At 37.4% G+C, this 23,197-nt stretch overlaps 1 protein-coding gene across 13 annotated transcripts in view; it reads left to right on the top strand.

Annotated features, from left to right (window-relative positions):
* TMCO3 (transmembrane and coiled-coil domains 3) overlaps nucleotides 1-23,197 on the top strand; it is a 79,132-nt gene that overhangs the window by 4,659 nt on the left and 51,276 nt on the right. For all 13 annotated transcript variants that reach the window (XR_002786668.2, XR_002786670.2, XR_002786669.2 and 10 more), the window contains exons 2-6: nucleotides 5,664-6,187; nucleotides 8,062-8,241; nucleotides 9,344-9,535; nucleotides 10,979-11,107; nucleotides 13,643-13,735. Coding sequence is in view for 9 of the 13 variants with exons in the window: in XM_023552672.2 (XP_023408440.1) it covers nucleotides 5,735-6,187; nucleotides 8,062-8,241; nucleotides 9,344-9,535; nucleotides 10,979-11,107; nucleotides 13,643-13,735 (1,047 nt within the window). In the remaining 4 variants the exon portion in view is untranslated. The remainder of the gene's footprint in view (nucleotides 1-5,663; nucleotides 6,188-8,061; nucleotides 8,242-9,343; nucleotides 9,536-10,978; nucleotides 11,108-13,642; nucleotides 13,736-23,197) is intronic.

The following is a 23,197-nucleotide window of genomic DNA, read 5'->3' as shown; positions in this document are numbered from 1 at the left end:
GAGTGACTTCATTACTGAGCTGACTAAGGTGTCCAGGGGCCATACTCTCAGGGTTTCTCCAGTCTGTGTCAGGCCAACAAGCCTGGTCTTTTTTTGAGTTAGAATTTTTCTCCAGCTCTTCTCCAGGACCCTCTGTTATGATCCCTGTCAGCGCAGTCAGTGGTAGCCGGGCACCATCTAGTTGTACTGGACTCAGACTGGTAGAGGGCGTGGTAGATGTGGTCAATTAGTCCTTGGCCTAATTTCTCCCTTGTATCTTTCCTTAGTTTTCTTCATTCTCCCTTGTTCCTGAAGGGATGAGAGCAATGGAGTATCCTAGATGGCCGCTCACAGGCTTTTAAGACCCCAGATGCTACTCACCACAGTAGAATGTAGAACATTTTTTTTATAAACTATGTTATGCCTGTTGAGCTAGATGTTCCCCGAGACCATGGTCCCCACAGCCCTCAGCCCAGCGGTTCTGCCCCTCAGAGAATTTAGATATGTTCGTAGAGCTTCCATGACCTTGCCTTGTACAAGTTGTGCTGGCTTTCCCAGTATCGTGTACTGTCTTACCCTTCACCAGAGTTACCACTTACCTATTATTTGTTTAGTGTTTTTCCATCCCCACCCCTCCCCACCCTTGTAGCCATCAAAGGTTGTTTCTTTTTGTGTGTAAACCTTTTCATGAGTTTTTACAGTAGTGGTCTCATACAATATTTGTCCTTTTGTGATTGACTTATTTCGCTCAGCGTAATGCCCTCCAGATTCATCCAGGTTATGAGATGCTTCACGGATTCATCATTGCTCTTTATCATTGCATGATTTTTTTTAATGCTCCATAGTATGTATGTACCACAGTTTGTTTATCCATTCATCTGTTGGTGGGCTATTGTGAACAATGCTGCAGTGAACATGGATGTGCATATATGTACTCGTGTGACAACTCTTATTTGCCTAGGATATATTCCTAGGAGTGGGATTGCTGGGTCATATGGTATTTCTATTTCTGGCTTTCTAAGAATGCGCCATATCGTCTGCCAAAATGGTTGTATCGTTTTGCATTCCCACAAGCAGTGAGTAAGAGTTCCAGTCTCCCCGCAGCCTTTTGAACATTTGTTATTTCCTGTTTTTTTGATTCTGTACTGGTAATTCCGGGGAGTGAGATGATCTCATTGTGGTTTTGACTTGCATTTCTCTAGTGGCTCGTGATTTCAAGCATTTTCTCATGTATCTGTTAGCCACTTGAATGTCTTCATTGGTGAAGTGTCTGTTCGTTTCCTTTGCCCATTTTTTTAAATGGATTATTTGTCTTTTTGTTGTAGAGATATTGGATTTTCTTGCAGATTTTAGAGATTAGACCTTTGTCTGATTTGTAAGAGCCAAGATTTTTTTCCCAGTCTGTAGGTTCTCTTTTTCCTCTTTTGGTGAAGTCTTTTGGCGAGCATAAGTGTTTAATTTTTAGAAAATACCAGTTATCTAGCTTATTTTCTGGAGTTTGTGTGTTGTCGGTTGTGGTTTATATCCTGTTAATGCCATGTATTAGGGCCTCTAGTGTTGATCCTATTTTTTCTTCTATGAACTTCATAATTTTTGGCTTTATATTTAGACCTTTGATCCATTTTGAATTAGTTTTTGTATGTGGTGTGAGGTATGGGTCCTGTTGCATTTTTTTTGCAGATGTACATCCAGTTTTACAAGTACCATTTATTAAAAAGACTGTCTTTTCCCCGTTTGTTGGACTTAGGGCCCTTGTCGAAGATCAGGTGACCATAGGTGGATTGATTTACATCTGGGTTCTCAATTCAGTTCCATTGGTCAGTGTATCTGTCATTGTACCAGTACCAGGCTGTTTTGACTACCGTAGCTGTATAGTAGGTTCTGAGGTCAGGTAGTGCAGGTCCTCCTGCGTTATTCTTCTTCATCAGTAGTGCTTTACTTATCTGGGCTTCTTCCCTTTCCATATAAAGTTAATGATATATTTTTTTTCCATCTCTTTAAAGAATGTTTTTGGTATTTGGATCAGGATTGCATTGTATTTGTAAATTGCTTTGGGTAGAATTGTCATTTTCACAATGTTGAGTCTACCTATCCATGAGCATTGGATGTTTTTCCATTTATGTAGATCTGTTTTGCTTTCTTGCAGTAGTGTTTGGCAGTTTTCTTTGTATAGGCCTTTTACTTTATTTTTTTTAGTGGCTATTATAAATGGTATTGTTTTCCTGATTTCATTGTTCTCTCTATTGGTGTATCTCCATGTTTATGTTTTGTCATTTCAAGAATATTATATAAATGGAATCATGCAGTATGTAACCTTTTAAGATTTGCATTTCACTCAGTGTATACCTTGAAATCCATCCAAGTTGTTGTGTATATCAATATTCCAGTAAATAGATTTTAAGAATTAATTAAAGTAAACAAGTAACAAATCCAGAGGGTTGTTTTGATAATCAAAGACAGCAATAACAAACTAAAGCTGAAGCTAAAAATATTTACTGATTTACTTAGGAAAAAAAGTGCTACAATTTTAATATTCCATAGTATTTTTTAGCCAAGTTTGAAGGTAAAATGAAATGAACATAGTTTATGAAAAAGTGGTGATCATATTTTAAGAATCTATAAAGAAAATTTCAACTTCTCATTCATGTTATAAGTACTATATTTTAGTACTTATTTAGTATTTAGTGTAACTACAATTAAAATCCTCAAAGATTTCTTATAAAAATTAATAGCTCCCTTAGGGATAACTGTTTAATTGCAGGAACCTAGAATCGGAAATGCATGTAGAAAGGTGTTGTTCACATACAAGGTAGGTTGCAAGTTATTTTTCTGAAGCATGAAATCCACGGAAGAGCTATTTTTTAAGATCTTTTGGGGGAAAATGAAAATAGGAAGCATAAACAAATTATCTTGAATTTCTGCCTTGGTTCTAGAAAATACTAGAAGTATACACTTTTGCAGTAACAGTTAAATTTTCTCTTCCTTGGAATAATAGGGTAGCAATTGAATTTTTTTTTTTTAATTGAATGAGTCATTAAGATAACAGATTGGCTATGTTTCTAGTTATTACTAAATGATTGGTTAGTCATTTATTTATTTTTAAGGTGGTAACACATGTACATAAAGTTTTGTTGAAACTGTTAACATAAAATTGAGTAATTCAAACAGTACATCCTTATTTACCCTGCCACTTGAGGGAGTGAACTGTTCTATTCCATGTAAGTGAATTCTCTGTGTACATTAGCTATCCCTGCAGGAACCAGAGTATCTAAAAATGTATTGAAATTTAACTTCCATGATTTTTAACCAGAAAACTGAGCAGAATGTACTCTTTCGGGTTTTTTTTTTTTGTTTTTTTTTTTCCGGTTGCTTTTGGTCAGCACTCTGAACACAAGTCTTTATCCAGTGATATTTTCAGGACCTTTTAAAGTAGCACGTAGAACAATTTAGCCTTCCACAAAATAGCAAAGGCTGCTAGGCTTTTTGAGTTCTCATGTTTGTGCTTCATAAGGTTTGTTTTGCATCCTCTTTGTATCAGCTGTCCGTTCTTGATTGTTCACAATACTCTCTCTGAAAATGCCACGTCTTTTCTTATTTTCACTGCGTCTAATCTGCTTTGGTCTGAAAAACCAGATTATTGAATTTATTAGAATTGGAATTAATAGTGAAATTATAGATACATTTTTTAGTAAACAGATCCCTCCGTAGGGGAAATATTAGCATATTTGAGGGTTAAGTAGAAGTTCTTGGTAACTGAACATGTAACAATCCATTGGATGCTGCTATTAAGAATATTATTTAAAAAAACAAAACAAAACTCAGTGCCTTCGAGTCGATTCCGACTCATAGCGACCCTAGAGGACAGAGTAGAACTGCCCCATAGAGTTTCCAAGGAGCACCTGGGGGATTTGAACTGCCGACCCTTTGGTTAGCAGCCGTAGCACCTAACCACTATACCACCAGGGCTTCCAAGAATATTATTTAGGTGGTGTATATTAATGGTTTGTTATATTTTCTTTTAAACTGTAAATTCTGTGTAAATAATAGGTTTTTATTTTCTCTTTTGGCATAACTGCTCTGGCCAGTGATCTATTTGCCAAATATAATACGTATTTTTTAGCACTTACCTTATTTGCCCTTTCTTGCATTTATTACTTCTTCCTCCTTAAGTCTGTTTTCCTGTTCCTAAGATCACTTCTCTTTCATTACCTTTCCTGACTACTTCTGTCTGCTTCTTACATCATGCTCTTCTCTGGGGATTGATCCCTACCCTTCTCTGGTCATCATAGCCTGGGTAGCACCACTACAGCTTCCATTACTACCGGCACTGAAGTCTTTCAGCTCTTAATCTCCAGTCCAATTCTTCTTCATTCATCAAGAAATCATTTTTAGAAAGCAGGATCTTGTCTCTATTACGTTTGCCAGGATAAATTAGTGTATATTGTTTTAGGTGCAGTGGTTAAGAGCTACGGCTGCTAACCAAAACGTTGGCAGTTCAAATCCACCAGCCGCTCCTTAGAAACCTTAGGGGACAGTTCTGCTCTGTCCTATAGGGTCGCTATGAATCGGAATCGACTTGATGGCGATAGGTTAAAGGAAAGAAGCCCTGGTGCTTCAGTGGTTAAGTGCTTGTCTGCTAACTGGAAGGTCAGCAGTTCACACCCACCACCTGCTCCGCAGAAGAAGGTTACGGTGGTCTGCTTCCGTAAGGATTTACAACCTTGGGAATCCTACGGGCCAGTCCTGCTCTGCCCTACAGGGTTTCTATGCGTTGGAATTAGCTTCACTGCCGTGGGTTTGGTGTTCTGTTTTGTTTTGTTTTAAAAGAAGACAAGGAGCCTGAATTGGGAGGATAGAAAATGTCCGATCATATAATAAAGTCCTAGAGATCTGTATGAGGTTATAGCTTTGTGATTTTTCCCCCATCCTTGACGCTGTGGGGGTCACTGTCGGTCAGAATTGACTGCGGTGGGTTTAGTTTTAGTTTTTTATCCTTGTTAGCTCTTAACTAAATTTGAAAATTTGGCAAATATTCCACAAATTTTGGAAAGCAAACAAAATGGTAAAGTGAGCTGATAGTAGCCCAAGTGTTACCACCTCTGGAACGATAGTGAGCACCAGTCCCTAGTGGCATGTTTTCTCCTAATTCGTTCACTGATCTGTGATAGAAAAAGGGTTATGGTATTTTCTTGCCGTTGATATATGAACAAAAACAGACAAACAACTTGTTGCCGTCAAGTCGATTCCAACCCATAGCAACTTTATAGGACAGAGTAGAACTGCCTCACAGGGTTTCCAAGAAGTGGCTGGTGGATTTGAATTACCAACCTTTTGTTAGCAGCCACATGGACCCTCTTAATAACGGAATTGGTTTTGGCATGGCAGCCTTTTACACACAGTAGATTTAGTTAGATACACGATGCTGAATTTTTCTTTAAAAAAATGCCTTTAAATTCAGATGTAACTAACCTTTTATCTCAACTCTTTATCATGTACCAAAAGAGACACTTTAACATTGAGTATTTGATTTTAATCTAGGTGCAATAAATAATTCAGAGCTAGGAAAGGTAACGTTTTCTTTAGAAAGGTGGTAGTTTTCTGGATGTAATTATTGAGTACTTTAATTCTGATCTCAACAGTAACGATCATTCAACTTTATATGACAAAATGAATCTGTTTTTCAGCTGGAAATGTGTTTCTAAAATGCAACTTAAGCATAGCAGAACTCTTTGGACTGCCTTTCCTTGTCCTCTATATGTGGAACATGAAGGTATCAGGAAAAAAATATCTCTGGCTGTTGCTCTCATTACTTCACTTGATAGCAAATGCTGCAGAACATGAAGAGGTAGCAAAGCATGCAATCAAGTTACATCGAGGAAAAGGAGCAGCTGTCACTCAGAGAAGACAGTGGGTCCTCAACAACTGTAGAAAGCTGACTGGGCTTCTTCGCCAAAAGAATGTGGTCCTAAACAAACTGAAAAATGCAATCAGAGCAGTGGAAAAAGATGTTGGACTCTCAGATGAAGAGAAGTTGTTTCAGGTGCACACATTTGAGATTTTTCAAAAAGAGCTGAATGAGAGTGAAAATTCAGTCTTTCAGGCTATCCATGGACTCCAGCGAGCCCTCCAGGGAGATTACAAAGATGTCGTAAATATGAAAGAAAGCAGCAGGCAGCGACTGGAGGCTCTGAGAGAAGCTGCAATAAAGGTTAGTTCTTCCATATTTTACCAAGTGCAAACATTCATTCACCAAAGGGGGGAAAAAATAAAAAGTGCTTTATACTCTGAGTATAGAAAATAAAGATAAAGGAAAAACGTAAGAGGTGCTACTGTTTCAGTAGATGAGATCTATCAAGGCATCTGTTCTTAGTAATTATACACATAGTCTATCTCTCACAAGTAAAAGAATCTTTCCTTTTGGGTATCTTAGTGTAGTTGTATTTTATCGCACACAGAAGGATTCAATACCTCATCCTTTTCTCTGTTGTGGAAATTCCAGGGTAATTCAAAAGTTACTCAAGTTATACTCATAAGCTGATATGGAAATAAATAGATTTGTAACTGCAGTCAACATTTTGTTGAGTTTTTGACAGAAATATCCCTTATTGTGAAGTTTGAAATTCTTCAAAGTCCATATACTAAAAACAATAATGTTAAAATTCACTTCCCAACAAATGTATGCATTTGATTTAGGAATTTTGACCAAGTATATATATATTTAAAATGATGAGGAGAAACTTACTGTATTTTTTAAATGATGAGGAGAAACTTACTGTATTAGATATTATTTATTTTACCTTTTTTAAGCCTGGATTTCTTGAGTAGCTATTATGCTCCAGGCATCAAGCCAAGCACTTTAAATGTATAAAATGTTATTTTATCCTAGTAGAAAAGTCTATGGTATTATTGCATAGCTTAAAAACTATAGAAATACAGACTTATTAAACTTTCTTTACTGAAGCTTGGCATCTTTTGGTAGAAATATGGTAATCCGACAAATGGAGGCACCAAGATTTCCAATAGCCTTGATTCATTCACCTTGCTTATTTTATATGTGTGAATCCATGTAATTGCCATCCTGCATTAGAAGTAGACCGTAACACTACCCTTTGAGTAGATGTTACTATCTTACGAAATCTTTTTGACAGTTTAGACATTAAACTCCTCTGTTTTAAATAGGGGTACTTAATAGGATCCAGATTTGTTGTAAGGTTTCATTATAAAATAGAGAACACCGTTTGCATGAGTCTAAGTAACACTGATTTAAATACACATGCTTTATAAAATTTGAACAGTATTTCATCTTACACTGTTTCTTGCCTCATAACTCCCGGCATTGGCAGCATACAGCTGTGTGTTAAAGGGCATTAAGATGATGTTGGTACCCTGGTTGATGTTATCACTAGAGATCCATCAAACAGGCAATGTTTGTTCTGGGTACTATCCGTTCACTTCTCTGTCCAATCTAAGCACCCCTTTAAATGTGAAAAAATATTTTTAAAGTAGGGTTAATAATTTGATTAAGATATTGGAGTTTAAATATAACTGTGTAAAAATATATTAAATTGTATTGCCAGCCCCATCTGTCAGTTTCCAAATAATTGTTTCTTTCTGGAACAGTTTTCCCTTTGTAACTTGGGATTTGACTATGTATATCCTGCTTACAAATTTATAGATACTAGCAACATATTGAAGCATCACAACTATTTTCATAGTACAGCCGTACTTCACATACATAGTAGACACAGTACCTGGAGCATCATCAATGTTCACTAAGTCATTTTTATGTGAATAGATGACCTTCAGAAATGATAATTTTTATTTATAGAAGTAGAAACATATTTTTTGATGTGTATATAGAAAACTTCCCTAAAAATTTTGTTCCGTTATGTCTGAATAGTCTAGGAAAATTGATCTTCCTTAGTTAACTAGAGTTAGAATTATATATATGAAAAGGGGTGTTTGACGTAGAGAATTGGTTGATCTGATTCATTCAGGCCAGGTACCTGGGTTGATTTTAAAAAGTCATATCTTAGTTTATTTCTTAATAAATCTCACTTTTCATTCCTTACAAATGAATAGGAAGAGACAGAATATGTGGAACTTCTGGCAGCAGAAAAGCATCAAGTTGAAGCCCTTAAAAATATGCAACATCAAAACAAAAGTTTATCCATTCTTGATGAGATTCTTGAAGATGTAAGAAAGGCAGCCGATCGTTTAGAGGAGGAGATAGAAGAACATGCTTTTGATGACAATAAATCAGTAAGTAGTGTTTCAGAACAATTTCCAGTTCACATATTAAGCTACTAACTCACTGAAAGGATGTATCGTTAAAATTGTTTTGCATGTTTATTTTTAGCGTACATTGAAAAAATGAAGACAAATGAAAACACTTCTGTGTCAGATAGAAAGTAATTTGATTTCATCTTGCAGAAATAAACTAAAAAAAAAGCAGTTGCGGCCAGGTTGATTCGGACTCACGGCGACGCCATACGTGTCAGCGGAGCTGTGCTTCACAGGGTTTTCAGTGGCTGGTTTTTCAGAAGTAGGTCTCCAGGCCTTTCTTTGGAGACACCTCCGGTGGACTCGGAACCTCCAGCCTTTTGGTTAGCAGCTGAGCTCATTAGCCATTTTCACCACTCAGGGACTCCAAAAATAAACGAGTTAAACTTTATTTTCTTTTCATATTTTTTAACTTTAGTCAGCTCCCTCTTATCACTGACTAGTCTCCATTCCCTAGTTTTGCCACTCCGCTGAATTGGGATTGTGGTCTCAAGAAAATTGGTGCTGGGCAGTCAAGTTTTAATGCTGATCTCCCTGGGGAAAATGAGCTCTTTATAGGGAGTCATCTCCGTATCTGAAGCAGGATTTCAGGCTACTTGTTATAATACGTTCAAGACTCTAAGGAATTGAGATTGAGATTGATGCTAAAAATTGTCCGTACTGTTAGTGTGACTCATATATAAGGCTTAGGTAGTGAATGCAAGTCAGAATAAGATTAGGGAAGAAAAGGGGGAGAAAAAAATAAAGTGAAAAGAACAGAGTGTTTTAAAAATTCACTGATTACGAGGTGAGGAGAAAACACATAAATATTTTAAAGGCTATGAATTTTCAAAAGAATATGCCCTAAATCAGGTAAAGTAGATGTTTGCAAGTGGTAGAAATTCTAAATATTTCTATCCCTAAAATAATTTTTAATGAAAAAATTTTGCATAGTTTATGCTAATGAACATTTGTTAATCTTTATTCACATTTGACGAATAGTAAAATCCTTTTATGCTTCTGTATAGGATTTACTTTCTTAAGAATGAATTTGAAAACATTTCATTGATTTTAATTATATAATATGAGTATATTCTTACAGGTAAAAGGAGTCAATTTTGAGGCAGTTCTCAGAGTGGAAGAAGAAGAGGCCAATTCCAAGAAAAATATAACAAAACGAGAAGTGGAAGATGATTTAGGTCTTAGTATGCTAATTGACTCCCAAAATAACCAGTATATTTTGACCAAGCCCAGAGATTCAACCATCCCACGTGCAGATCACCACTTCATAAAGGTAGTCTGTGTTTTCACTCTCTTCTCACGGTTGTGTGCTGGGCTTAATTCCCTCCCCTCTCCACTTAAGTAAATATGTATATCAGGTAAGATTGAGCTTTATTTTCTGAACAACCTTCCTCTAAACAGGGAGACTCTATTAGAATTCCCTCTTTTTTTTATGATTTGAGAGATCATCTCTTCTTTTTTTCTTTTTTTTAGGGGAAAAAAAAACCTAATTTTCCTTTTTAATATTAAAATGCTAGAGAAAAAGGCATTTTAATATTTAAAAGGAAAATTAATTTTGATTTTGAGAATTTAAAAGACTTCTTGAAATTAGGAGTTACACTAGGGTGGAATTTAAGCATCACCTCTCTAAAAACTATTTTCACTAAAATATAAAATTCTTATAAGGCAGAAAAGTTTTGGCCACGGTATATCACATCTAGCTTCATTTAGACGTGGAATGCAGAGTTCAAAAACCGCCTCCTCCAGCAGGGACTAGGAGTCCATATCGATTCAGATTCTGTCCTCTGAGGAAGCCAGCCTGGTGAAAGGGTGTGGAATTACTTAAACACTGGAAGTTGGTGGTGTTATTGTTGAGGGTGATTACTTTGTGCAGATTTGGACTGCAGTGAGTAGCAAGTACGAGAACAACAGGGTGCCGATTCCTCAGGGAAGGCTGACAAGATCTAGATAAATTGTCAGATTGCCAACGAAGTGGGCTAGGGCTCAACTCCCTAATACTGGAACCTCGAATAGGTAAGAAACCAAGGCAAAGAACCTGGTCTTAAAAATAGTGCTAACACAGGGAGTTTGGGAGGAAGACTGCAATCTCAATAAGCTCAGTAAGTGATACCCAAGGTTTCAGACCAGATATTGAACATATATTGATAGAATTGACTCAAGAGATAAAAATGAACAAATATATTACCTTCTTGGTGATGATGGCATGAGAACTGGGAGGGGCTAAGTCTGCAGATTCAAGATGTCAGTGCCATCAGTGAAGAGGGAGATCTCCGCTAAAAAGTTATTCTTTATTCTCTTTGTAATTAATAAGTTATTTCTGGGGGAAATATTTGAGTCTATACAAATATCCAGTTCCTCATCAAACCTTTACCCAATAGTTTTAGAACCTTTTAGAACCCATTGATGAGTCTTACCTCCCTCAGTTACAACTTTGATGGTTATACGGACTTTGTACGGTAAGAAAACCAACAGTGACTGGACATGAGCTATACTTAGGACACCAACTCTCAGAATACATACTTAATGCTTTCAACTTTTCAGAGACACAGTAGTACAAAAACACCTTCTCTTAGTTTTGTCATCTACCCTTCATTCTCATTAAATGAATTAAGGATGCCATCCTGTCCAACTCATTCAGTCAACTATGTTACATGGAGTAGAGCCAAATATTATTTTAAGTTTCTTGTTTATCTTCTTTATTTTATTCTTACATTAGGACATTGTTACCATAGGAATGTTGTCTTTACCTTGTGGCTGGTTGTGCACAACAATAGGATTGCCTACAATGTTTGGTTATATTATTTGTGGTGTACTTCTTGGACCATCAGGACTAAACAGTATTAAGGTAAGAAACAAAATTTAATTGTTTTTGTATCTGTCTGTTGATTAGAATATTAAAGAAACATTCATGAAGAGTAAAAAGTTTTGAACTTGAGTTAATAAACATACCAGTCTCTCTTGAACCATGTTAAAGAAAATGCCCTTTAAAATTTCATGGAAATCTTCCCTAAACCATAAGAAAGTCACTTTGTTTTGTTAATAAATGGGTGATTTAACTAGAGAAAATAACAGTTTCTTTAAATTGTATTAGTTTTAAAGATTCTGTTTCCATTAATATCATGGACAAGATTATTCAGACAAATCTTCACACATTGAAAGCAACTAGAAATGCTGGATAAAATAAATTTTTAAAAAATTCTTAACACATTGAAGAGCTGACAAAGCAGTGAGGAATTACCTAGCCAAAATTTAGGATATTGTAAGAGCCCAGAGAGACAGTAGAGCTTGGAAGCTGCGTTTGCTGGAGGACAAAATGCCTGAACAGATCAAATTGAGCTTCCTTGTATCTCTGTGGGACTTTTTGAAATTAAGTGAGGGTCTGAAGCTCTTGTGATCTTGAAAACATATCTAAAATGCACACAATTTGGACAAAATGGAAAGAGGATGCCAAGAATTAGTGAGTGCCACACAGAGGGAACAGTAGAGAATGGTGGGAAATACGCTAACAGACTCCTCAGAAACCTCCCCGATGCTCCCAGTTGGGTAAAACAGGGACGGGCAAACAGAGAAGAGATGTAGAGTGCTCCACTTGAAGGCTCATTCCCTTTGGTCCTAGTTACAAAACCTTGAACCAGGTCAGAAGAATCTCTTAAGTTCTCCCCAGACTGAAGAACAGCAGAAGTTGACCTGAAGAAATCAATTAAAATTAATCTTAACAATTAGGATTCACTAGATGAAGAGAAGTTCTGCTCAGCTGCTTCAGGCTAAAAGCCCAGTACCTTTAGAACTGCCCCCAAACCCAATGCCGTCTGACTCACAGCAACCCTATAGCACAGAGTAAACTGCCCCATAGGATTTCCGAGGTTGAAGTCTTTATGGAAGTAGACTGGCACGTCTTTCTCACATGGAGCGGCTGATTGGTTTGAACTGCCAGCCTTTCTGTTAGCAGCCAGTGCTTTAACCACTCCTCCACCAGGGCTCCTTTGGGAACTTCGCATCAGTAGTTTATTCAACTTGAAGTAGAACAACAAACGACAAACCAGTGTCTAGGGTGCATTCACAGGATGGGGTCAACTTGACAGAGTATCCTCTTAGCAGAATAGTTTTTTGATTTAATTTTTGAATAGGTACTAACTACATGATTTAAAACAATATAAATCTATACAGTGAAAAGTCTCTCCCACCCATGTCCCACCCTACCCCCTTCCAGAGTATTTGCAAATAGAAGGAAATACAAGTGTATTTCTCTTATTCCTCTTTTTTTTCCCAACAGGAAAGATAGCTTATTAGTAAACAATTAAATTATAAGCTAAATAACTGGGCAGTTTATATAACTGAATATCGTGGTGTTGTCAGGTGGCATTGTGTCTGTTCCAACTCATAGCAACCCTATGCACAACAGAACGAAACAATGCCCAGTCCTGCACCATTTTCACAATTGTTGCCGTGCTCGAGCCCACTGTAGCAGCCACTGTGTCAGTCCATCTCGTTGAGGGTCTTCCTCTTTTCATGAATACTGTACTTTACCAAGCATGATGTTCTACTCCACAGACTGGACCCTCCTGATAACCTGTCCAAGGTACATAAGACAAAGTCTTGCCGTTTTCATTTCTAAGGAGTATTCTGGCTGTACTTCTTCCAAGACAGATTTTTTCGTTCTTTTGACACCCCATGGTATATTCAGTGGGATCAGGATAATAGATGAATATATGAGAAAAAAAGTCTATACTATTTTGTCAAATGTTCATTGAACTATTTTAAGAATTGAAGATGTAGTAGTCACAGTGAAACCTTAAATGTAAATAGTATAAAATAGTATAAAACATAAGTAGTATAAACAGCATTCTCTACTATAATGTAATAACATTAGAAATAAGTAAAAAGTGAAGAAACAAATGTAGAACATGAGAACACTACATTAAAGCCTGTGGGAGGTGGCCAGATACAGGGCTCCTGAGTCAATTCATATACTCCAAACATGCCTGACACCAAACAAGAATAAAACACTATAAATTAGTTAAGTGTTAAACTCAAACATTAGATTTAATTCCACCTCACCTCCCCCCCAAACAAGAAAGCTGAAGGGTGAAGATTAAAACAGCAGTTAATGAGTATGAACATAGGTGAACCCATAAGCTAGTTCTTAGAAGATAAACTGTATGTTCCTCTAGCTAATCAAGAATAAAGAAGAAAAAGAAAATGTTGCACTTAGGAGGGGAAAGTTATCTCGGATGTAGAAGAAATTCAAAGCATTTATTTCTTAAACACTGCATTTATTGCAATGAGCCTACTGAGTATATTAGTGCATGATCATTCCATTAAGTGCATTTAACATCTTAAACATGAAATTATATAATTTTAATTTTGTTTTGTTTTTCAGTCTATTGTACAAGTGGAGACATTAGGAGAATTTGGCGTGTTCTTTACTCTTTTTCTTGTTGGCTTAGAATTTTCCCCAGAAAAGCTGAGAAAGGTAAGGACCTAATCAATTTGTGTATATACTCCCAAGCAACTAAATATAATATGGTTTTGGTTTATCTACTTTTAACATTTGTTGATGGCTTGGCTATCAAATTAAATATTTTTACAATAAGAAAAAACCTCTTATTTTTACAATAGAATATGATATTATAGTTTGAGATTGTTTTTGGAATAAATTTGAGGAAAAGAAAAGTCAGGTTTGAAAGAAAGGTAGAAATTCAATGAGTAATTGGAATTAGCTTTTATGGGGCTAATTCCACAAGTCTGAGAAGTAATATATTTGAACTTTAATATATATTTGCCTCCAAGAAGGTGCAAAACTGCTAAAGGGTGAAATATTACAGGGCTTGAATATACAGCATGCTACACTAGAAGAAAGTAATTCCTGAATAAGTGGCAAATTTGGTCTCATTTTTCTGTCACTGTAAGATGAAAACACATAGAAGATTAATAGCAGCTGGGACTATTTTAAGAAGCCCTGGTGGTACAGAGGTTAAGCTCTCGGCTGCTAACCAGAAGGTTGGTGGTTCGAACCCACCAGCTGCTCCATGGAAGAAATATGTGACAGTCCCCTTCCTAAAGATTTACAGCCTCGGAAACCCTATGGGACACTTTTATCCTGTCCTATAGAGTCTCTGTGAGTCAGAATGAACTCGACAGCAATGAGTTTTTAATGGGTTTGATTACATGTATAAGTAAATATTATAGTTACCTTCCAAATTAGTTTGGAACCCTGCTGGCACAGTGGTCAAGTGCTACAGCTGCTAACCAGAAGGTCAGCAGTGGAATCCACCCGGACCCCCTGGAAACCCGATGGGGTGGCTCTGCTCTGTCCTCTAGGGTTGTTATGGATTGACTTGATGGCAACGGGTTTTTAATTAAGTTTACTTCTGGAACTGTGACCTTGAACACTGAGATATTTCAGAATGGAAATGAGGTTAATATGGAAATTAATTAAAAGCTACTTTTTAAAAAACAGACACCTAACAAACGACAATAGGTGATTAAAAAGCTGATGAGGAAAAAAAAACCTGTAACCAAAAAATATAAAAAATTTAGGTACATTTTACCTGCCAGTATTAACTGGGATGCTGATATCAAATTAGCAGAGGGTTTTTAGATGACTGTGAGAGGGTAATAAAATAGGCAGTCATGAACCAGGTTGATGAAAGTGCCAACTAGTATACCCTTTTTTGGACGGCAATTTAGCAATTTGATTTAAAAAGCTTAAAATCTCATATCCTTTAACCCAGTGGTTCTACTTTTGGGTCTTTATCCAAAGGAAAGAATCAAAAATAAGTTTTAAGAAAAATAACCCATAAAAGATTTACAGTGCTGGTGCTCAGTGGTTAAGTGGCTGCTAGCCCAAAGGTCGGCAGTTTGAATCCACCAGCCGCTCCTCAGACCCCCTATGGGGCAGTTCTACTCTGTCCTGTAGGGTTCACTACGAATTGGAATCGACTTGACAGCAACGGGTTTTTTGGGGGCGGGGGGGGCAGTTATTGTAGCATTAAAAAAAAAAAGATTGAAAGCAGTCTGAGTGTCCAGTGGTTAATTAAACTATGACGTACTACTTGATGGGATATTATATAGCCATTAAAAATACTACAAATGTGCGTAGTAAAAAAGAAAATATTTGCTACAATGCTAAGCTTACAAAAGTGAGCAGGTAACATGACCACAGCTGAATAAAAGAAGCACAAATGCACAGTAGAAAACAACAGGAAATAAATGTTCCAAATAATTGTGGGGGACTTCTTTATTATTCTTTTCTTTTTTCCTGTTTTCCAAATTTTGTAAATAGGCAATATATACTTTATTATAATGAAGAAAATAAACTTTTGGAATTTGCGTTTGCTTTCAAGGATTAACTACTCTGATTTCACTGAAATCTTTTTGTTTATATCCCTCTTTCCCATTTGCTTCCTTAATTTATCCTGTCATTCTTAGGACCTTTTGATTTCTTTGACTTCCTTTTTCCATTAACAAAAACCTCCATTTGCCCATCTACTGATTACACTCACTTCTCTTAAATACTTCCCAAGGGCATGTTTCCTCATAACACGTTCTGAATGATGTTTGAGTTTTCTCTGGTACTTTTTTATTTTTTAATGCTTCTTGCATTATTATAACATCCATATATTAATTTCTGAGCTCAAAGTTTGAAGAAAATTGATCACTTTTCTAGGATCTAAAAAAAAAAAAATGGCCCCATTCTTCCTGTTAATTCTATTGAGGTATGTATTGTGGATGGGGACGGAAGAAAACAGGGTTAGGTAGTGTGGTAGTATAGGTAGTATAGGACCTCTAAGCATAAAAAGCAATTAGGCTCCTTACAACACTTGGCCTCAGCTTCATAGTGTAGCTTATTCTGAACTTGGTATCATAATAGAAGTTTCACAATGAGTAACAACGGTTCTAACCCTGTGATTTACAGCCAAGAGGTGGTAAAGTTCTGGTTCTACCATTAACTAGTTACCTTCAACAAGGTATTTGACTCTTGTGGACATCAATCAGTTTCTCGTCTATACTATAAGGAATTTGGAAACTTGAGTTTCTTCTGGCTCTAAATTGTTGTAATTTGTGTTTTTTTCTACTGTGATATTCAGAGTTAAGTAATAAGATAATGTTATATAACATAAGCAGTAATTTTAAATGATATAAAAGCTGCATATTATTATTAGTACTGATGTTATTTATATAACATTTGAGAGGTTGCACTGAATTATTTTATGTAGTAAAATATTTCCCCAAACATTTCTTTAAATTTGTACTTAGTGATATAACTTAACAAGGTCTTGGAAAGGAAGAATTTTAATTATATATTAGTAAATTGTATTAAGCTGTTCAGGGTGATAATGTAGTCTGATGAGTGGAAAGGATTAAGAATCAAGAGAGCTTATATGAATAATCCTTGCTCTGCATCTAATTTAGTGACTCTGGATAGTATTCTTTATATCTTATCTGGAGTTGAACTATGAAGTCATCCCTAATGTTCCTTACAGCTCTGAAACTGTTTTGTTTAGTCTCACCCAGTTGCTAAACTTCCAGAGAGAGCGAGCCTTTTGCTGTTGCCACCCAGTGGCAGCCCTTAAAACTTGACATGCACTACAACGGTGGTGCTTGATTTTTCCTCACCAAGAGTACATCTTATTACTTTTTTAAGCCCATGGACTTGAGTTGCAAAATGTCTACCTATTGAACTACATTATTAAATAATACATTTATTTTCTTTTTTAATTATTCAGATATAAATTATTGGTAAAGCTTTAGAGCAGCCTGAAATAACCAGTGCAATAGCTCTGAGTTTATATAACTCCTACCAGATATGGAATTAGCCTGTGTATCCTTATCATGGGTGAAAAATTATTTTCATAGGGTTTTTAAATATATTAATAATTACCAAAAGGAATCTTTCTTAGGACTTTTATGAAATATTGTAAAGGTTTTATTCAAAACTATTCAAAAACACTTGAATCTAAAAACTACTTGTTACTTGATGCTAAGGAAAGTTTTTTTTTTTGTTCTGAACACTGGTACCATTGATTGTCCAGATCCTTTATTCGTAAATAATCGTATACTGCTTTATGATAGTTCTTCTAGCCTGACTTGAATTGTTCTTTAAATTTTATATCTTAGTATTTCATCAGTGTCTGTCTTTAAGTAGATTATAAAATCATTGGAGGTAGGGGTTGTATTTTCTTCTCTTTTGTTTCTTATTTGTTCTTTCAACAAATATTTATTGAGTACCTATAATGTTCCAGACACTCTGGTATCACTGGGTGTAAATCAACGTGTAAAATAGGCATGGCCTGTACACTGGAGGAGGTTATATTTTGAGATTACAGAAGGATATATGGAGAGATACAGGATGCAGAGTGGAATCCCGAGGAAAATATAACTCAGTAGAGGATATATGGCGCTCCCGTCCACATGCAAGGGATTAAGAGCCACAGCCGAGGATATTCTCTCATCACTGCCTCTTAAACTTCAATGTGCGTGTGAATCACCCGGGCATCTCACTAAGACTACAAATGTTGATTCAGGGGTGGGACCTGAGAGTTTGCATTTCTCACAAGGGCCAGAGGCTGCTGGTCCTCTGATCCCACTTTGAACAGTAAGGTTCTAACTCCTTTCCCCTATGGTCCTTTCTTGAATTACTTTCCAGTATTGTCTTCTCTACATCTTGCTTCTTAGGCTAAGTGGATTTTGGGGCCTTTCTGATGAAGGTGCAGAAACATGCTAGACAATAAATTCAAAGAAGGCTAGCTCTGGTAATGATCTCAGAAGTAGTTGTCTTACCTTTTCTACATAGAGATGTGGAACTAAAGCCCAGAGAGATTGTTACCTGTCCAAGGTGAACTGCTAGTTAGCAGCAGATTCAAGCCTAAAATCCAGGTTTCTTTTGAGGATGCATTGAGGGTTATAAATACGATCAACGAGAACTAATATTTATAGGAATAAGTACCTAAAACCCATGAGCCTTAGAATCCAACGTGCTTGCGCTCCTGAGATACTCCAGCTGGCTATGTGGATCTGCCCTAGGCACTTCAGTCATTTTTTAACTATAATATTTTGGAAGAGGAAGAATATAACCACTATGATTACCATATACAGGAAGTAGAAAAAACTTGAACTTTTACAAAGCATTCTTTGGGGTGGCAAGTGTAAAAGAGTTTCTGAGAATGGAAACAAAGTTAAAAGCAATACTAAAGATTTATTATTTGAGCATCTATTCGGGCATAGGGAAACAGCCTGAACCACGTGTTCCAAAGAAACGTGGCAGCGTGGGCAAAGTGAGTCGGAGAAGTCTGGACAGTTTTAGCTGGTGTTTCAGAGGTTTATTAAAATGTCCTTTGAAATCCTTTCTTCTCTGAAATGTTAGTTTGCTTAAGAAGACAGATGTGGTTTTTCAGGGAGTGGTCCATGGCTGCTGAGCAGAGGCAGATAACCAGGGGACTGTCTGTCTGAGATGCAGTTTTTACAGAGCAGAAACTGTTGAGGAATCTACAGAAACAAGCTAATTACTACAGTTGTCCCTCAGTACCCTCAGTATCCATGAGGGATTGGTTGCAGGACCCCCCACAGAAATCCATGGATGCTAAAGTCCCTCAATATTATGTAAAATACAATATTTGCATAGAACCTATGCACATCCTCCTGTATACTTTCAGTCTTTTCTACAGTAGTTATAATACCTAATACAACAGTGTAAATACTATGTAAATATTTATTTCATCACAGTTGAAGACTTGCTCTGGAAGGTAGACTTTCTTTTCTATGAGTTTCTTGAGTTCTTCTGGGAACACTGATGCTGCCTGCTGATTTCACCCATGATCCTTTTTTTTTTTGTAATTGTACTTTAGATGAAGGTTTACAGAACAAACTAGCTTCTCATTAAACAGTTAGTACACATATTGTTTTATGACATTGGTTAACAACTCCACGACATGTCAACACTCTCTCTTCTCGATCTTGGGTTCCCTATTACCAGCTTTCTTGTCCCCTCCTGCCTTCTAGTTCTTGCCTCTGGTCTGGTGTGCCCCTTTAGTCCTGTTTTGTTTTATAGGCCTGTCTAATCTTTGGCTAAAGGGTGAACCTCAGAAGTGAGCTAAAAGAGTGTCCGGGGGCCATTCTATGGGTTTCTCCACTCTCTGTCAGGCCAGTAAGTCTGGTCTTTTTTTGTGAGTTAGAATTTTGCTCTGTTCAGGACTCTGTGTTGTGATCCTTGTCAGAGCACTTAGTGGTGGTGGCCGGGCACCCTCTAGTTGTGCTAGACTCAGTATGGTAGAGGCCATGGTAGTTGTGGTTCATGAGTCCTTTGCAGTAATGTTTTGTGTGTGTGTGTATGCTTTAAGTGAAAGTTTACAGTTCAAGTTAATTTCTTATACAAAAATTTATACACACATTGTTATGTGACCCTAGTTGCTCTACCTCTAATGTGACAGCACACTCCTCCTTTCCATCCCAGATTTCCGGTGTCCGTTCAACCAGCTCCTGTCCCTTTCTGCCTTCTCATTTCGCCTCCGGACAGAAGCTGCCCATTTAGTCTCATGTATCTACTTGACCTAAGAAGCACTGTCTTCACCAGTATCATTTTATGTCTTATAGTCCAGTCTAATCTTTGTCTGAAGAGTTGGCTTCGGGAATGGTTTCAGTTCTGGGCTAACAGAGAGTCCAGGGGCATATCTTCCAGGGTCTCAGTCAGACCATTAAGTTTGGTCATTTTACTAGAATTTGAGTTCTGCACCCCACTTTTTTTCCTGCTCCACCAGGGACTCTCTGTTGTGTTCCCTGTCAGGGTGGTCATTGGTGGTAGCTGGGCATCATCTAGTTCTTCTGGTCTCAGGCTGATGGAGTCTCTGGTTTATGTGGCCCTTTCTGTCTCTTGGGCTAATATTTTCATTCTGTCTTTGGTGTTCGTCATTCTCCTTTGCTCCAGATAGGTTGGGACCAATTGATGTATTTTAGATGGTTGCTTGCTAGTTTTTAAGACCCCAGATGTCACTCACCAAAATGGGATACAGAACATTTTCTTAATAAACTTTGTTATGCCGATTGACCTAGATGTCCCCTGAAACCATGGTACCCAGATGTCTGCCCCGGACTAGTCTTTCCCTTGTATCTTTAGTTTTCTTCATTCTCCCTTGCTCCTGAAGGGATGAACCAGTGGAGTATCTTACATGGTCGCTCACAGGCTTTTAAGACCCCAGACACTACTCACCAAAGTAGAATATAGAAAGTTTTTTTTTATATTATGCCAGTTGAGCTAGATGTTCCCCAAGACTATGAATCCCACAGCCCTCAGCCCAGCAATTTTGTGCCCCAGAGAGTTTGGATATGTCTATGGAATTTCCATGACCTTGCCTTATACAAGTTGTCCTGGCTTCCCCAGTATTGTGCACTGTCTTACCCTTCACCAAAGTTACCACTTACCTGTTACCTATTTAGTGTTTTTCCATCCCCACCTCTCCCCGCCCTTGTAACCCTTAAAGATTGTTTTTTTCATGAATTTTTATAATAGTGGTCTCATACAATATTTGTCCTTTTGTGATTGACTTATTTCACTCAGCATGATGCCCACCAGATTCATCCATGTTGCAAGATGCTTCGCAGATTCATCATTGTTCTTTATCGTTGCATAGTACTCCATTGTGTATATGTACCATAGTTTATCCACTCATCTGTTGATGGGCATTTAGGTTGTTTCCATTTTTTGCTGTTGTGAACAATGCTGTGGTGAACATGGGTGTGCATATGTCTATGCATGCGACAACTCTTATTTCTTTAGGTTATGTTCCTAGGAGTGGGATTGCAGGATCATATGGTATTTCTGTTTCTAGCTTTCTAAGGAAGTACCATATCGTTTCCCAAAATGGTTGTAATCATTTTGCATTCCCACCAGCAGTGCAAAAGAGTTCTAATCTCCCCGCAACCCTCCAACATTTGTTATTTTCTGATTTTTGATTTGCACCAGTAATGCCAGGGTGAGATGTTATCTCATTATGGTTTTGATTTTCATTTCTCTAATGGCTAGTGATCTCAAGTATTTCCTCATGTGTCTGTTAGCCACTTGAATATCTTCTTTGCTGAAGTGTCTTTTTTTTTCCTTTGCCCATTTTTTAATTGGTCCATTTGTCTTTTTGTTGTAGTGGTGTTAGATTTCCCTGTAGATTTTAGAGAATAGGCCTTTGTTGGATTTGTCGTAAGCCAAAATTTTTTTCCCAGTCTGTAGGTTCTCTTTTTACTCTTTTGGTGAAGTCTTTTGATGAGCAGAAGTGTTTAATTTTTAGAAGGTCCCAGTTATCTAGCTTATCTTCTGCAGTTTGTAAGTTGTTAGTTATGGTTTATATCCTGTTAATGCCATGTATTAGGGCCTCCAGAGTTGGTCTGTTTTCTCTTCTATGATATTGTTTTAATTTTTGATGTTACATTTAGGTCTTTGATCCATTTGAATTAGTTTTTGTGTATGTTGTGAGGTGTGCATCCTGTTTCATTTTTTTACAAATGAACAAATATTTTCTTTTCCCCATTTGATGGACTTTGGGCCCTTGTCGAAGATCAGGTGACCGTAGGTGGTTGGGTTTACATCCGAGTTCTCAATTCTGTTCCATTGGTCAATGTACCTGTCGTCGTACCAGTACCAGGCTGTATTGACTACCGTAGCTGTATAGCAGGTTCTGACGTCAGGTAGTGCAAGCCCTCCTACTTTATTCTTCCTCAGTAATGCTTTACTTATCTGGGGCTTCTTCCCTTTCTATATAAAGTTAATGATTAGTTTTTCCATCTCTTTAAAGAATGTTGTTGGTGTTTGGATCGTCGCCTGTGATCTTGAAGTTCTGGAGGCTGTAGCACTTTACAGAGCTAGCCAACCAGCCCTTGCTAGCCTGAAACTCCTTCCTCTTGCTCTCCTCAACTCCCTCTCACTTAGCCTTGGAGGGATTCCTTTGACCACTTCATTTCTTTTAAGGAGCCGTTTTCTCACAGAAACAAAGGATGTGCACAACGCAAGTAGGGAACGAACTAGACATGAGGCAGTGCTCAAACAACAAGCGTTGAAGAGAGACTTGGAAGCATCTTTGAAATGGCGAGTGGCTACAGCAGGGTATGCCTACACATCATTTCATGTGTGTGCATTCAACATTGTGCTCAGAGTGCTGCAAATTCCAAGTTTTGCTTTTTCGGAACTTTTTTTTCCCCTGAATATCTTCGATATGCAATTGGTTGAATCTGCAGGTGTGGAACCTGCGGATACTGAGGGCTGATGGGATTTGTAAAAGTTAGGTTACTTATCATCTTAAACTTTTGCCCTGTGAAACCAGGTAGTAGCCATGCTCTTTGGCATGGCATGAGGGACTCCGTTTGGTTTTAGCTTCCACTGCCACAGGGGCTAAACTTCATTCCCCTTCTTCTGGAAAGAGAGAGTGGAGCCTGAGTTATAGCACAGGGAACTTAAGCAGAATATGTATTTGGCTTTGAAATCAACTCAGTTAACCTCTCTGCCAGTCTTGCCATCATATGGCCTCTATAAGGGTCAAATAAAGTATGCGTTGTTTTCCCAGGGTTAGAAGGCTCCTATAATTCATTCCTTGGATTTTAGTAGCTTCTACAGTATACAGGCAAGTTGACAGCTGAGTTTGACTGCTGTGACTTGTCAATGTCTGAATCAGCTCATTTAGCAGCGGTAGTAGATTGAATAACAGGAGCCTCCCAACTTCCTTCATATCCCATGTAATTTTGAAAAAAAAAAAAAGTATTGCTTTTTCACTAAGAAACAAAAAGGGAGGGGGAAAAAACTAATATACTCCAAATCACTCAAAGATAAATGTAGCTGAGACACAGAGGAGGCTAGGTTAGCTTTTTGAACCTCTGAGTGCTTGCCTTTGACTTTACTGCTCCAAAACATATGTATTCAGACCTTCCATCTCCTGTATCACTTCTTTCTGTGGTTCTC

Source organism: Loxodonta africana, chromosome 15, assembly GCF_030014295.1.
Source record: "Loxodonta africana isolate mLoxAfr1 chromosome 15, mLoxAfr1.hap2, whole genome shotgun sequence".
Classification (NCBI taxonomy): domain Eukaryota; kingdom Metazoa; phylum Chordata; class Mammalia; order Proboscidea; family Elephantidae; genus Loxodonta; species Loxodonta africana.
Note: the sequence above shows the minus strand (reverse complement) of the source record. Positions and strands in the feature narration are given on the sequence as shown.